Source organism: Pleurodeles waltl, chromosome 10 (genome assembly GCF_031143425.1).
Source record: "Pleurodeles waltl isolate 20211129_DDA chromosome 10, aPleWal1.hap1.20221129, whole genome shotgun sequence".
In the NCBI taxonomy this organism is placed as follows: domain Eukaryota; kingdom Metazoa; phylum Chordata; class Amphibia; order Caudata; family Salamandridae; genus Pleurodeles; species Pleurodeles waltl.
Window position 1 is genome coordinate 24,673,564 of NC_090449.1, and position 12,603 is coordinate 24,686,166.

General features: G+C 45.0%; 1 protein-coding gene across 2 annotated transcripts in view; it reads right to left on the minus strand.

The window, feature by feature from the left end:
* Positions 1-12,603, minus strand: part of OTUD5 (OTU deubiquitinase 5) — a 426,591-nt gene that overhangs the window by 254,235 nt on the left and 159,753 nt on the right. For both annotated transcript variants that reach the window (XM_069209506.1, XM_069209505.1), the window contains exon 3: positions 5,513-5,577. In XM_069209506.1, the coding sequence (XP_069065607.1) occupies positions 5,513-5,577 (65 nt within the window). The remainder of the gene's footprint in view (positions 1-5,512; positions 5,578-12,603) is intronic.

A 12,603-nucleotide genomic window follows, 5' to 3' on the forward strand; every position in this document is an offset into this window, starting at 1 on the left:
GTTACGGGTTGTTTCGGCACCGAAACCCTGCCTGTATCTTTTTTCGGCTCCGAGGTGGCTTTTTTCTTTTTTGGAGTCGAAACCTCTCGGCGTCGATCTTCGTCGGTGCCGCTGTCTCGGCGTCGAGCCGTTTCTACACCGCTATCTCGGTGTCGTTGCTTTTCTCCAGCACTTTCTCGATCCCGAGAAGGCTGCGTGCCGGTGTCTCGACCGGAGTCGGGCGATCTCGGCACTGTTTGGGCCTTTTTCGGTGCCGATGGTCGGTCACCGAATTTATGGGTGGAGCCATGGCCTGGTGGCAGTGGCGTCCCCTGGGCCTTCTCACTTTTCTTATGTGTTGTTTTCGACGTCTTACTCACGGCTCTTTGATCGTCGAATTCCTCGGAGTCCGATTCGTGGATCGAAAAGGTTTCTTCTTCCTCTTGTTCCTCGAACTCTCGGTGCGCTGTCGGCGTGGACGCCATCTGAAGTCTCCTGGCTCGACGGTCACGGAGTGTCTTTCGGGACCGGAACGCGCGACAGGCCTCGCAAGTCTCATCACTGTGCTCAGGTGACAGGCACAGGTTACAGACCAAATGTTGGTCTGTATACGGGTATTTGTTGTGGCATTTGGGACAAAAACGGAACGGGGTCCGTTCCATCGGCGTTGTTCGACACGCGGTCGGGCCGACCAGGCCCCGACGGGGGATCGAAACTACCCCGAAGGGCACCGGAGCGCGTCGATCTTCGATGCGGTGTTGAATCTAACTACGCCGATCCCGAACGCAACAATACCGACGAAAATCTTCCAATATTTACTAACTTTCCGTTCCGAAACTCGGAGCGACAGGAACACGTCCGAACCCGATGGCGGAAAGAAAACAATCGAAGATGGAGTCGACGCCCATGCGCAATGGAGACAGAAGGAGGAGTCACTCGGTCCCGTGACTCGAAAGACTTCTTCGAAGAAAAACAACTTGTAACACTCCGACCCAACACCAGATGGCGAGCTATGCAGAACATGTGTATCTACAGCGACAGATGCCATCGAACATTAGTTTTTTCTGTCTCTCCCTTGCAGGAGCTGTCTTGTTGTTGGATGTGTCCAGATATGAACCTAGAAAAGAAATTCTTTTCAGAGGTTGAAAAGCTGATTTGCTGTGTTTGATAGGACTAATTTTCCAAACAGCTCCACACAGGCCTTTGTTGCTCCCTGCTCCTGCGACCTGGACTTGGCCTTGATGAGCCAGTCGTCTAGATACGGAAACACTTGATTTTTGAGTTTTCTGAGGGAAGCTGCAACTAAAGCTAGGCATTTGGTAACAATTCTGGGGGCAGATTTCAGGCCAAAAGGAAAAACTGAACTGGAAAGGCTCTCCGGCTACCACGAATCTGAGAAATTCCCTGTGGGATGGATATATAGGAATGTGGAAGTATGCGTCCTGGACATCAAGAGTGGACATATAATCTCCAGGATTGAGAAGGAATTTTTTTTTTTAAAGTGATCATACAGAACGGTTGCTTCATGAGGTAGGTATTCAGGTCTCCGAGGTCCAAGATTGGACACCATTCCTTCCATTTCTTCTGGACCGGGAAGAAATGGATAAAAAATCCCTGCTTTTGTCCTGAACAGGAACCTTTTCTATAGCTCCCTTATGGAGCATCGTTCAGGCTTCTTTTCTGAGAAGATTTAGGTGTTTTATATTGTGTGGAGGATGTGGTCTTGCTGGTGGTATTTGTAGGACCTCCAGTGTATGGCCAAATTGAATAAGATTTAACACCCATTGGTCCGAAGTAATTTTGTGCCAGTTTGTGAAACTATTGGGAAATCCTTCCTCCTATTTTTGAGGAAAGATATGTAGCCGAAGTTAGTGAGAAGTCATTGCCTGCATCCTGCTTCCCTCGTTTGCCGCCCTGCTCTTGCCCTTTGCGTGGTCCTAGTATATGCAGCCTGTGGAGGCAGCCTCTGTTATTGAGGACGAAAGGATTATAAGACTCAGATAAAGATGGATATTTATAGTGCTGAAATCCCCCTCTGTAGGATGGATATTTCTGTCCTATGGCACCCCAAAAGGACTGTTTTCTAAATTGTTGTGCCCCAAGCAACTTTACTGTATCCATATTAGTTTTTATAGTCTGCAGGGCATCATCAATATGTTTCCCAAAAAAGGGCTTCTCCATCAAAAGGCAAGTCGAGAATTTTGTTTTGCACTTCAGGTCTAAAAGAAGCGGCACAAAGTTAATCCTGCCTTCTTAAAACAGCAGATCCTGCCACCTGTCAAAAAGCTGTGGTAGCGATATCCATCGCAGTCGATGACTTCAGCAGAAGTTCTTTCACCCCCTCCTGCAGTATTTTGCTTGCTTCCGTCTTTGAATCTTCCGGAAGCTGGTCTAGGCAAGGCAATGTCTGCCCATAGCTGCCTATCGTAGCTGCCTAATACTGATAATGAATTTGACACCCTTACCATAAGAGAAGGCAGTAAGGAGAAGCACTTTCCTATATTATCAAGGCTGCTTCCTTCTTTGTCAGGCAGAGCAGAAATTGGTGCCAAACAATTCCTAGATCTGCACTGTCTGAGTAATAAATGAACACAGTTTGGTGGTGTCCAGTTAGGCAGGCTGGGGCACCGTCTGGTGCCTTATATTTCTTATCAAAGCGAGACTAGACCGTAGTAACAGTAGCAGGATTTTTCATTACGTTTAGCCCCTCATCCCATATGTAGTCAACTATGGGTATGGATTACAAACTTTTTTGGTATGGTTCCTTAAAGTCACAAAGAAAGCAGTCCATCTGCTTTGTTGGCATAGGTAGTGCAAACCTCATTGCGGTCGGTTCCAATAACCTGTGGAATCCCCGATGTCACCTGGTGATAAGCCTACTGGGCAGTGGAAGGCAAAGATGGAGTACGTAATTGATAATCATCCCACTCCGCAACAGCATCTGGCAACTCCCCATCTTCTCTGTCATCATCAGATGTTGACAGAACCTGTGCTGGAATTGACATAGGTATATGCGGAGGTATGTCCAACGGCAATACCTGCGATCTAACAGGTGTGGAAGGAGGTGGAGCTGATGAAGGTACAGATGCCTGCTGGGTTTCAGTGTTGACTGGTGGGAATCTCTTCCTGTAGTCCTCTAGCATTAATTGCAAATCTTCGATAGGGGATTCAGGCTTAGTAAAGATTTCCTATTTGTATGAATAAGGATCCCTAGGTGAATAATAATATTGATGATCATACTGGTTGTCGTTGTCCAAGCCCTGGCACTTTACATGTAACTCGGAAGGGCTGTGGGCTACAGAAAATGGCCCTTCCTCCTCTGTCATCCTCTTCCAAAAGAGGCAGAGGAATTAATGGGGACACTTTACTTGGAGACATGTGCGATGGTGACAGGAATTTAGATTTTGTATTTTTTTTTTTTTTACATTTTACGTCATCGATGGTATCATGGAAGAGGCCGTTGACGTCGATTGGGCCAGCTGTAAAGACTGTGTTAACACCCCCACCCCACTCTACAAGGCAGTTGCCGGCAGTAAAGCTGTAGTCAACGATGGTTTCACTGTCGCTTTCATCGTTTGAGGTGAGGAACTGGTTATTTTAGGCATTGATATGACTGAAGGGGTCATCTACGATGGTGTCGTCGTCATGTGAACATTAGGAGTTCTGCATGCCCTGTAAATTGTCATAGTAGAGGTCATCGATGATGCCGTACACACTTTCCTCAACACTTGTTGACGATGTTGTTGTCCTTACCAGATGGCTTCTTGAAGGAATGCGGAACCGCAGGAGGTGGTATAGGAGGCTCAGAAGTTGTTTTTTTTTATGACGTTCTGACAAGACAGAACGCTCTTCTCTCTATGGGAGGGTGCAGACCTATTGTGAGGAGAACTAGAAGGGCTGGGAGCTTTATAAGACCGACCCTTGTTTAGTCTTTTTTAAAGCTTTCTTAGGCTGATCCTAAGCACGACCAGTTTGAGGTGATCTGTCCATTGTTTTGAGTTTTCCTAGAGGATGTAGATGACTCATCACCATCGGAAACAGAAACCGGGTTTATCCTGGATTTTAACTTCCGGAGCCAAATGAGCAGCCTGCCCTCCCTGGGATTTTGTTAGAAAAGGTCCTGCACACCTTATAATGCTTTGCAGAATGGTCCATATAAAGGCAATATATGCAGTCCTTGTGGGGATCCTCAAAGTGAAGCCTCTTACCACAGGTCTTGTAGGCTCTAAAGAGTGTTCTTCTCTGTCTGACATGGTGATTGACTCAGAAATTAGACTTCCTCTAGACTAGTAAAGAGGTTTAGAAGCTTTCAACTGGCAGAAGTAACATTCTGAGGAAAAAGATACTAGTAATGATTTCTCAAAGGTGACACTGAGCAGAGCTCAGTGGAGACTTTCTAGCACGTTGTGCGGTAGAAAATCTGAGGGACTGAAGCTTCTCACAGGAGTGAGATAGAGGGACGGGCATCCTGATAGGCTGAAACCTAGGTTCGGTCTCTTTTCTCAAATTGACAAGGATAGATTACTAAAGTAGGAGGCCTTAGACAGAGCTTTGCGGTGGCTGTACTAGAAAGACGTTATTACTACCCGAAAAAAAACAACAACAAAAAAAATAGCCGTATAACAGATTGAGAAAAAACAGTAAGGTTTTTAACCCATGCCTGCCAATTTGCATGTAGATCCTTGATGCTGGTTCATAGCTCACTGTATTATATTAGAAGGTATATTAGAAGGATTGCGATTCATGAATTCAAAGTAAAAAAGGATCTTTCCCAAAAACACTACCTATTAACCCAGCTTGATAAATTTGAATTTGGTCATCTGCACGTCACACAAAGTGCTTTGCTGGAGAAACATTAACCCTCTATGCTACTTTAGGCATCAGACTAGACAAAACAGATTTTTCCAGCAAGTGCATTAACCACCAAAGTTATGTGACCATTATAATTATTCAATAGGACTGGGTATCCAAAGTGTCTGCACCAGGTGGCTTAACTCCATATGATACTTTAGAATGCAACATTTGCAACAAATTAAGCCAGAACAGATTTACTGTCACTTGTCTCACTGCTGCCAATTACTTTGTGGCAGAGTTTTTAAAAAAAATGTATAAGTTGTGTGTTGGACTCCACTCCTTCTGACTCCACCCCCTATTTGTTGCTACACTGATCCCCAACCAGTGAGCTCCCGCACAGAAGTATTTCCAATACAAGCACTGGAAAAGCCTATTACTGGTGATCATTAGTGATGGAAAGTGAAATTTTTCTGTGCAATGGATGGCCCCTTCAAGAGTTTTACTACAAACTAAAAGGGCAGGCTTATATTTAGCCTTTGCTGGCAATACTTTCCACACTTTTGGTCCTGTAATACAATATAGCCAGTCACCCTTGCCATGCAGACAAGGCTTGGGAATGGGTAACAGAGTTTGGAGAATCTCTGCAATTTTCTTGATCAGTCTCAGGGTTTCTAAGAGCCGAGTTTCCAAATAGTAGAAAACAAACAATAGTTTTTACTCATTTCATATTTTCACTCACCAGATAGTCCATACAGTGCTTTCTAACCACTTCATGCATGTCCTGGTCTCCGTAGATCTGGTCAGCTGTAAAACAAAGAATTTATGGTTGTGCAATTAGAAGCCGCAGAGAGAGTTTTAACTGACCAGCAATTACACTTTAATGTGTAAAGATTTGGTGTCTTATTCAAAGTGTTTCTTCAAACCCCATGGACAATGCACATCTTATCTCTTACACACCATATGAAAAAAGTACACACTGAACTTTACAAGATGCTTTACAACCAATGTCCATACTAAACCATACTACCTAAGCCCAGAAAAAAAAGGGGGGGGGGGGTGGGGGGGGGGTGGACGACGTAAAAATCAATTAAGCAACAAGACAATTCAGAAGTGGAATTTCACAATCTCAGAGACTGGTTTAATCACATCACTGGAAAATAAATATTGCCCTAACAAATATAAAAGGATAAAAGATTGTTCTAGACAAAAAGCAACATGCAGCCTTTGGGATCATCCGCCTTTGGAGCTTAGGACACATAAATCACCCCATTGTACTTTAGCAAATGGCATATGGATGGAATATCAGAAACTGGTCTAGAGAGGCTCATAGAACTTCTTCAAACTTTCAAACAATGCAATTCTGCAAAATAATTCTCAGTTGATGACCCTCAAGGGTCTCACTTCTGCGTTAACTAACATAGTCAACACACAAATCCCCATCCAGCACCTATTACTTAAGTATGGCTACAATTTGAAGAAAACGTATTGCTTGGTGTATTTACAAAACAGGCTCTGCAACTGAGACGCTAAGCAAACAATAGTACCACACTGCCAGTAAAACTGGGAAGAGTCAGCATCTGGCAGAACAGACGAAAAGAACTAATCGTGGTTATTTTTGGGACAGAACTAGCTTTTATCCCGAAATAAACAAGGGCACTAACCTGTAATCTTACAGAGGTCCTCACACACCTACAAAGTAACCATTTGATGAAGCTCACTAAAGCCCGTGTCACAGGTAAAACTCCTAAGTTTATAGAAAAAGTGATGGACAATTAACAGAACAATTGTTAAGGTATTCTGTACCCAACCATAAGACATAAGGAGAACACAAACCCTTCCTAAAGGCACGTTAGTGGCTTTTGGTCGACGAAGCACAAGGTCCCAAGTTCTGAAATGCACTGAATCCATTTGTTAAAGAGCTGCTAAACCACACACTTGGTTAAAAAAAAAAACTAATCAAAGGATCACAAGACTCAGTAACTACTGTAATAAAGAAAACTATCTTTGGCCAGCTACCTGCAGCCTCCAAACTCGCCAGACTTTTGCCAGGGCTTAGTTATTATCCCAGGACTTGGCCTATATACCAAAGTGCTTTGAAGTGACCAACGGGGAAACATTTGCACTACATAGCACAAAGTGCAGAGACGGCAAACATTTACTGTAGGAAAGTTTTAATTCCATCTAAGTAGTCAAACGGCTAGACTTGTGTCCGGTTTGATAAGCCAAAAACTCTTAATACTTGAACGGAAGCATAATCAGGGATAATGTTTGTAGGAAAGTGCCATCTTTCTATCATAGTTATGCCCGCTTTTTGCCCATCAGTGTGTTTTTAATGTAATACTCTGGAATTCAGCTAATCGGGACCTCAGTGACTGTACTCTCTCCTCTAATTGGCATACTGGTGCACCCATGTAAGTCCCTAGTATATGGTACTTAGGTACCCACGGCATTGGTACACCAGCGTCTCCCATGGGCTGCAGCATATTTTGTTCCACCCATGGGAGCCCATGCAAACTGCATTCAGGCCTGCCATTGCGACCTGTATGAAAGGGTGCATACACCCTTTCATCACTGAACCCGGTCACTGCACTTAGACACTAAGTTACTCCTCTAGTAGGCCCTTCAGCCCTAGAGCAGGGTGCATGTCCCCAAGTGTGAGGGTATCTCTGCATAAGTAGGGTGCCCCTACAGATCCCAGGTCAATTTCTGGATTCTAAGTGCGGGGAGGCCATCTTAAGGTATGTAGTGGACACTAGACAACACAAGGGGTCCAACTACATAATGACTTCTCTGAACCTAGGCATGTTTGGAATCGGTGTAGTTGCATGATTCCAACATGTTTGATACCAGTGTTAGTTGCATGATACTATGTACTCTGGGGGTTCCTTAGAGGATCTCCCAGTTCTCCCTGTGCAACCTTATGGGGTCTAGCTGCAAGCCCAGGCTACTGCTGATCCCAGACACTGTCCGGCCCCCCTGCTGGTGAGCCAGGCTCAGAACAAAGGACTTCCTGCAAGGGAGAGGTGTGATCACCACCCCCTGTGTATTAGGTGTCTAAGGGCTGGGGTGGTGTGGCTTCAGTGCCACCAGACTGCTTGGAAGGGCACATTTGGTGCCATCCTTGCATAATCCAGTTTGCACCAATTCAGGAACCCCCAGTTCTCGCTCTTGTGAAAATATATGAACAGGGCAGCTGCTGGTCTGCTTTGGAACCAAAACCTGTCCGCTTTTGATGGGAAGGCTCCCACTGCAACATTGTTTCCCCGGATCCTGCAAGAATTGTGCAACATCCATGGCTGTGCATCCTTCAGGGTCACAGGGACTGTTTGCACCCGGTAGCATCAAGGAACTTCCCTTGGAGCGAAGGAACCACTCACCTGAAACCACAGGCACCTCAAGACATCGTCAACCAGCAGGTGAGGACTGCTGTTCCACGAACATTTAAAGGCTCTGCTTCACAGGCGGTGAGTCTGTGGCTTCCTTTGGGTCCTGCTGGTCTTCTGACCAACCTGGGCAACTGTGGGCCCTGCTCCTGGCACTGGACTGGAACGCCTGTGCACTGCGACTGTTGCACTTGCCAAGGCTTGTTGACTCTTCCACCAGGAGATCTTCAGGCACCAAAAATCGCCAGCATCCAGCACTCTGCAACTCTAAGATCAGCCCCTGTGCTGCAGCTCCTGCAACGTGGGACTTCTGTTTTGCTGTGCTGGTAAGGTCTCCTTGCGAGTCCGTGTTCTTCACCTGTGGATCACTTGTGGGGGCTCCACAGACGTCCGCTAGACTTCCTGCGTGCTGAGGGCCAGCTCAGACTCCCTCAAGGGTAGGAGTCTCCTGGACCTTACTGGTCCCCCAAAACTCTGCAAATACTTCTGCAGCTCCTGCTTACATTGGCCAGTGCTTGTTGGTGGCCTGGCTGGTCACTGACCCTCCAGCAATCCAGCAATCCAGCAACCATAGAGAACAGCTTGTAGGTGACTCTTGGGATCTTCTGCAGCTCCTGGGCCCTGCAGCTGTACTTCTTCCACCTCTGCCTTGCAGGAACTTTACCTCTAGGAGGGTGGGCATTGCCACCTGCACCACACAGGCGCCTCCAAGGGTGCTGGACTGTCCCCTTCCTTTTCAGCTCTTCCACATCCATAATCAGTCTCTGGGTTACACCGGCCTGGTCCATAGGTCGTGACAGCAGCTGGACAATCTGAGGCATCCACTGACTTCAGACAAAGTCCCTTCTCCCATCTGCATCAGGGTCCCCTGGTGTAGGTACTCCTGTCGTCTGGGTATCCTTGGGTGGGGCACTCTCCAACCTTCCTCTTGTCTGCTGGCCTACTCTGGGTCCACTGGAAAGACTCCTGAATCCACTGCTCTCTGCGTTAACCTATGGGAAGACTGGGTGGGTAACTACCTTGCACCTGGTCGCTGGGGACACTTACCGTACTTATCTCTGGTGTTTTCATCAACCCCCAGCCCCTGGCTAACTACCACATTTACCTTAGTTGGGTTCACTATTTCACAGTCCACTTTCGTAATATATGGTTTGGCCTTCCCATAGGGCCCTGTATATTTTATGCTATTTTTCTGGTTATTTTGTGTAGATATTGGGTATAGATATCTCCAAAGGGAGATATATCAATGCTAGTCAAGTAGTAGTGCTGTAATAAAGTATACTTTATTTTTGCAACACTAGTGTGGTTCTTCCATGTGAGTAAGTTACTGTCAGACTACTGTGGTATTGCAAGTGCTTTACATTCCTCCTGGATAAGCTTCAGCTGCTAGCCTGGTCTACCCCTGGAGAGCTTTCGTGATCTGGACACCTATTCACCATCATTAAGGGTTGCCTGGACTCTGTATAGGGTGCCAAAACACCTAGAACTGAAACTCAAGTTCTATAACCTAGTAACTGCAGTAGTACAAATAGTATGTCTTCACATTACATGCGATGTCTGAGCAGAGCAATGACAAAGCACTGAAAAAGCTAGCCATTTCCCTGATCGGCCAGAAAAACAATGACCAAGAAAGGGGGGGGGGGGCAATGGACTGTTGATAAGGATATTGGTGTGAAGAAAAAAAAGGTAGTTATTGCAGTGAGCAGACTCAACACCTCCATCACAGTCCATAAGGATGGCGAAGGCAACAGTCAGATTAACTCTAGCCAATGCCTTTGCGTTGACTAACTCAAACTGACCAATGGCTTCAGAGCAAATGAGAAGTGCACAGAAATTACAGAAACTCTGGAGTAATTTTAGAGATTAAATCAGGAGGAGGAGGCCAACAACGAGGTGACGTTTTACTGCCTGCATTTATGACTGCAGAGAACAAAGAACTGTGAACTGTATGTAAGCTTGCAAATGAGAAAAGTTGAACTGCAAAAGGCTCCTTTTCAAGGCATTTTTTTCCAAAACTATGACAACCTAAATAAGTAAACTCCTAACTAATGTCTGAGATTCTTGGACTACGGTAGATTAGATCTAATTCTTCAGATTGATTAAGCTGTCACCTGTCTCCAACAGAGGTTGTTTGGCACCTCAGCATAAAATACATGGGTCATAATGATCTGCCAAATGGACAGAAGTACAAATAGTTAACCATATGAGCTAATACATTAAGCTAAAAGCAAAATTGTTTTCTCCAAACCGACAAACTCACTTAATGAATGAGCAAGGAACTTAAGTCATGTTCAAGTGCTCTGGTCAAGGAGAACTGATGTACAGCAAGACAACCTTAAGGGACGACACTGGGGCACACATAAAGAAACAGTGGCACTATCAAACTTCACGCTGTGAGAATTCAGAGGTAAATCACCCTCGACAATTTACCATTACCCAGTTATTGTAAGTGTAAACAAAGAAATTAACACGAACACACCTGTTATTTTATTTAATGACATAGCAACTGAATACAAGTACAATCACACTGTTTTAAATCAAACTGCTCAATAATAATTTTTAAACATACATACAATAACCATTCACTAGTCAGTTTTGGAAGTCTGGCTTTTGCTTTTCTGCCAGCCTTCAGAAAACGATGAACTCGCGTTAGCCTTGCCCCTTCTCGTACAGATGTAAACAAGGATGTGGTTTCTCCACTTCTCTACTTTGCACCCGCGAGTAAGGGAGAAATATGCAAATGAGGCAACACTTCGGAGGCAATTCCAGCAAGTCACATGACACACACCAAAGTCTTTCTTAGAATTCGAGGCCGCATTTTTAGCTGTGGTTTTCTTAGCAGTTAGTGAGCTGCACATAACAGAGCAACCTTATTTACCACTGATAGAGAAAAAACAGCTTTTGCAGCCTGTCTTTGCAAAGGAAAACTTGAATTATCTTTTCTTCAGATTTCTACATGATAGCAGAAACTGAGGAGGCTATGCAATTTAAACAATGCACTTGAGTTACCGCCTACTTTGACATGATTCGCCCCGACAGCTTGTTGACAAATGCCATAGACTGATACGTGCGCGCTCAACTGCAGCTCACAGGTATGAACTTAACACTGAAACAAGAGCTGGGTGCAACATTTGTTAAGCCTGCGGCAGCAGCAATTATCTGACCACGGCACAAACTGTGAAATTCTCTAAATAACCATCTTCCTGTACTATAATGAAATGCATCTCGGAATAAGCAGGTTAGTGCGTGTTAACATTAGTTAAGGTGATTTCAGGGGTTCCCTCTCAGTCACAAAGTTATCATGCTAATGGAGTTTTAGCAACTTTCCACAACGTCAGATTGCAATTAAGTATGCAGCGAGAGGAGTGCAATTTCCTTATATTTTTGATTTCCTTTGAGCAGAATGGCTTACTGTTCAAATGTAAAGTTTTTTTTTTTGTTTAAGTGAAGTCGTCTCTAAGGAAAAGAGTGCAGCTCTTCGGTGATGTGTCCAAGAAGCCACAAAATCAGCGCACACACAAGAATTCCTGGTATTAAAGTGGACATTTTATCCACAATTTACACCGGGTCTTGGAGTGGACTACAATGGAGACACCAGGGATACTGAGCAGAACCAAGCACTAATAAGCATTTGCAAAGCAATAGGTGTCGCATATTTCCAACAAGTTAATTGTTATCTATTGATGATGGCGCCCATGATCAAAAACGAAAGAAAAACATGAGAAACTGAGAAAAGACGACTAGGAAAAAAAAAATAACTTTAATAAATACAATTTTGTGCCTGCTAGGCATTTTTCTGCCTGCTCCACACAGGAAAACGGAAGGGATGGCAGACATGCCTTGACAAATTACGAGGCTGTAAAGAGTGCCACGCAATCTAATAAATGGTGAGTGACAGGTGGGCTCCAAGACATGTACTTAACGCTGCCCGGTCTCGCAAGAGAGACGCATGCCCTAGCGCATGCACTTGCAGGCTTAACCCTAAAAAAATAAATGCCCTGATATCAGGTCTTTATGATAAAAAAGCCAAATTGTTTCTTTCAGAAAGACTTCAAAACTGCTGTTGAAGCCCTGTACTCTTGCGTCTGGGTGCTGGCAACGCCCTGCTCCAGGTATCCCAGACTCCACAGTGGCATCCCCTTGAAGGCATCCTACACACCGCAGCAGGTCTCATCAAGGGTTAAAAGAAATCACCCTCATCCTGATGAAAGTCAATGGCATCCCTTGGCAGCCCGCACCATCTTCAAAACCTAATGCATCATGTACAAAGTCACCATAACCAGCATCCCCGCTTATCAGCTATGGTGGTTCTCTGCACACCTGCAGCCATGACAGCATCAGACGCAGACTAAGAAGTGTAAAAAAGTAAAAAACCCACGACTGGTCAGTTCTATGCACCCAGCATCTGGAACCTGAAATAACAAACCCATTTTGATCAGGTGAGCTC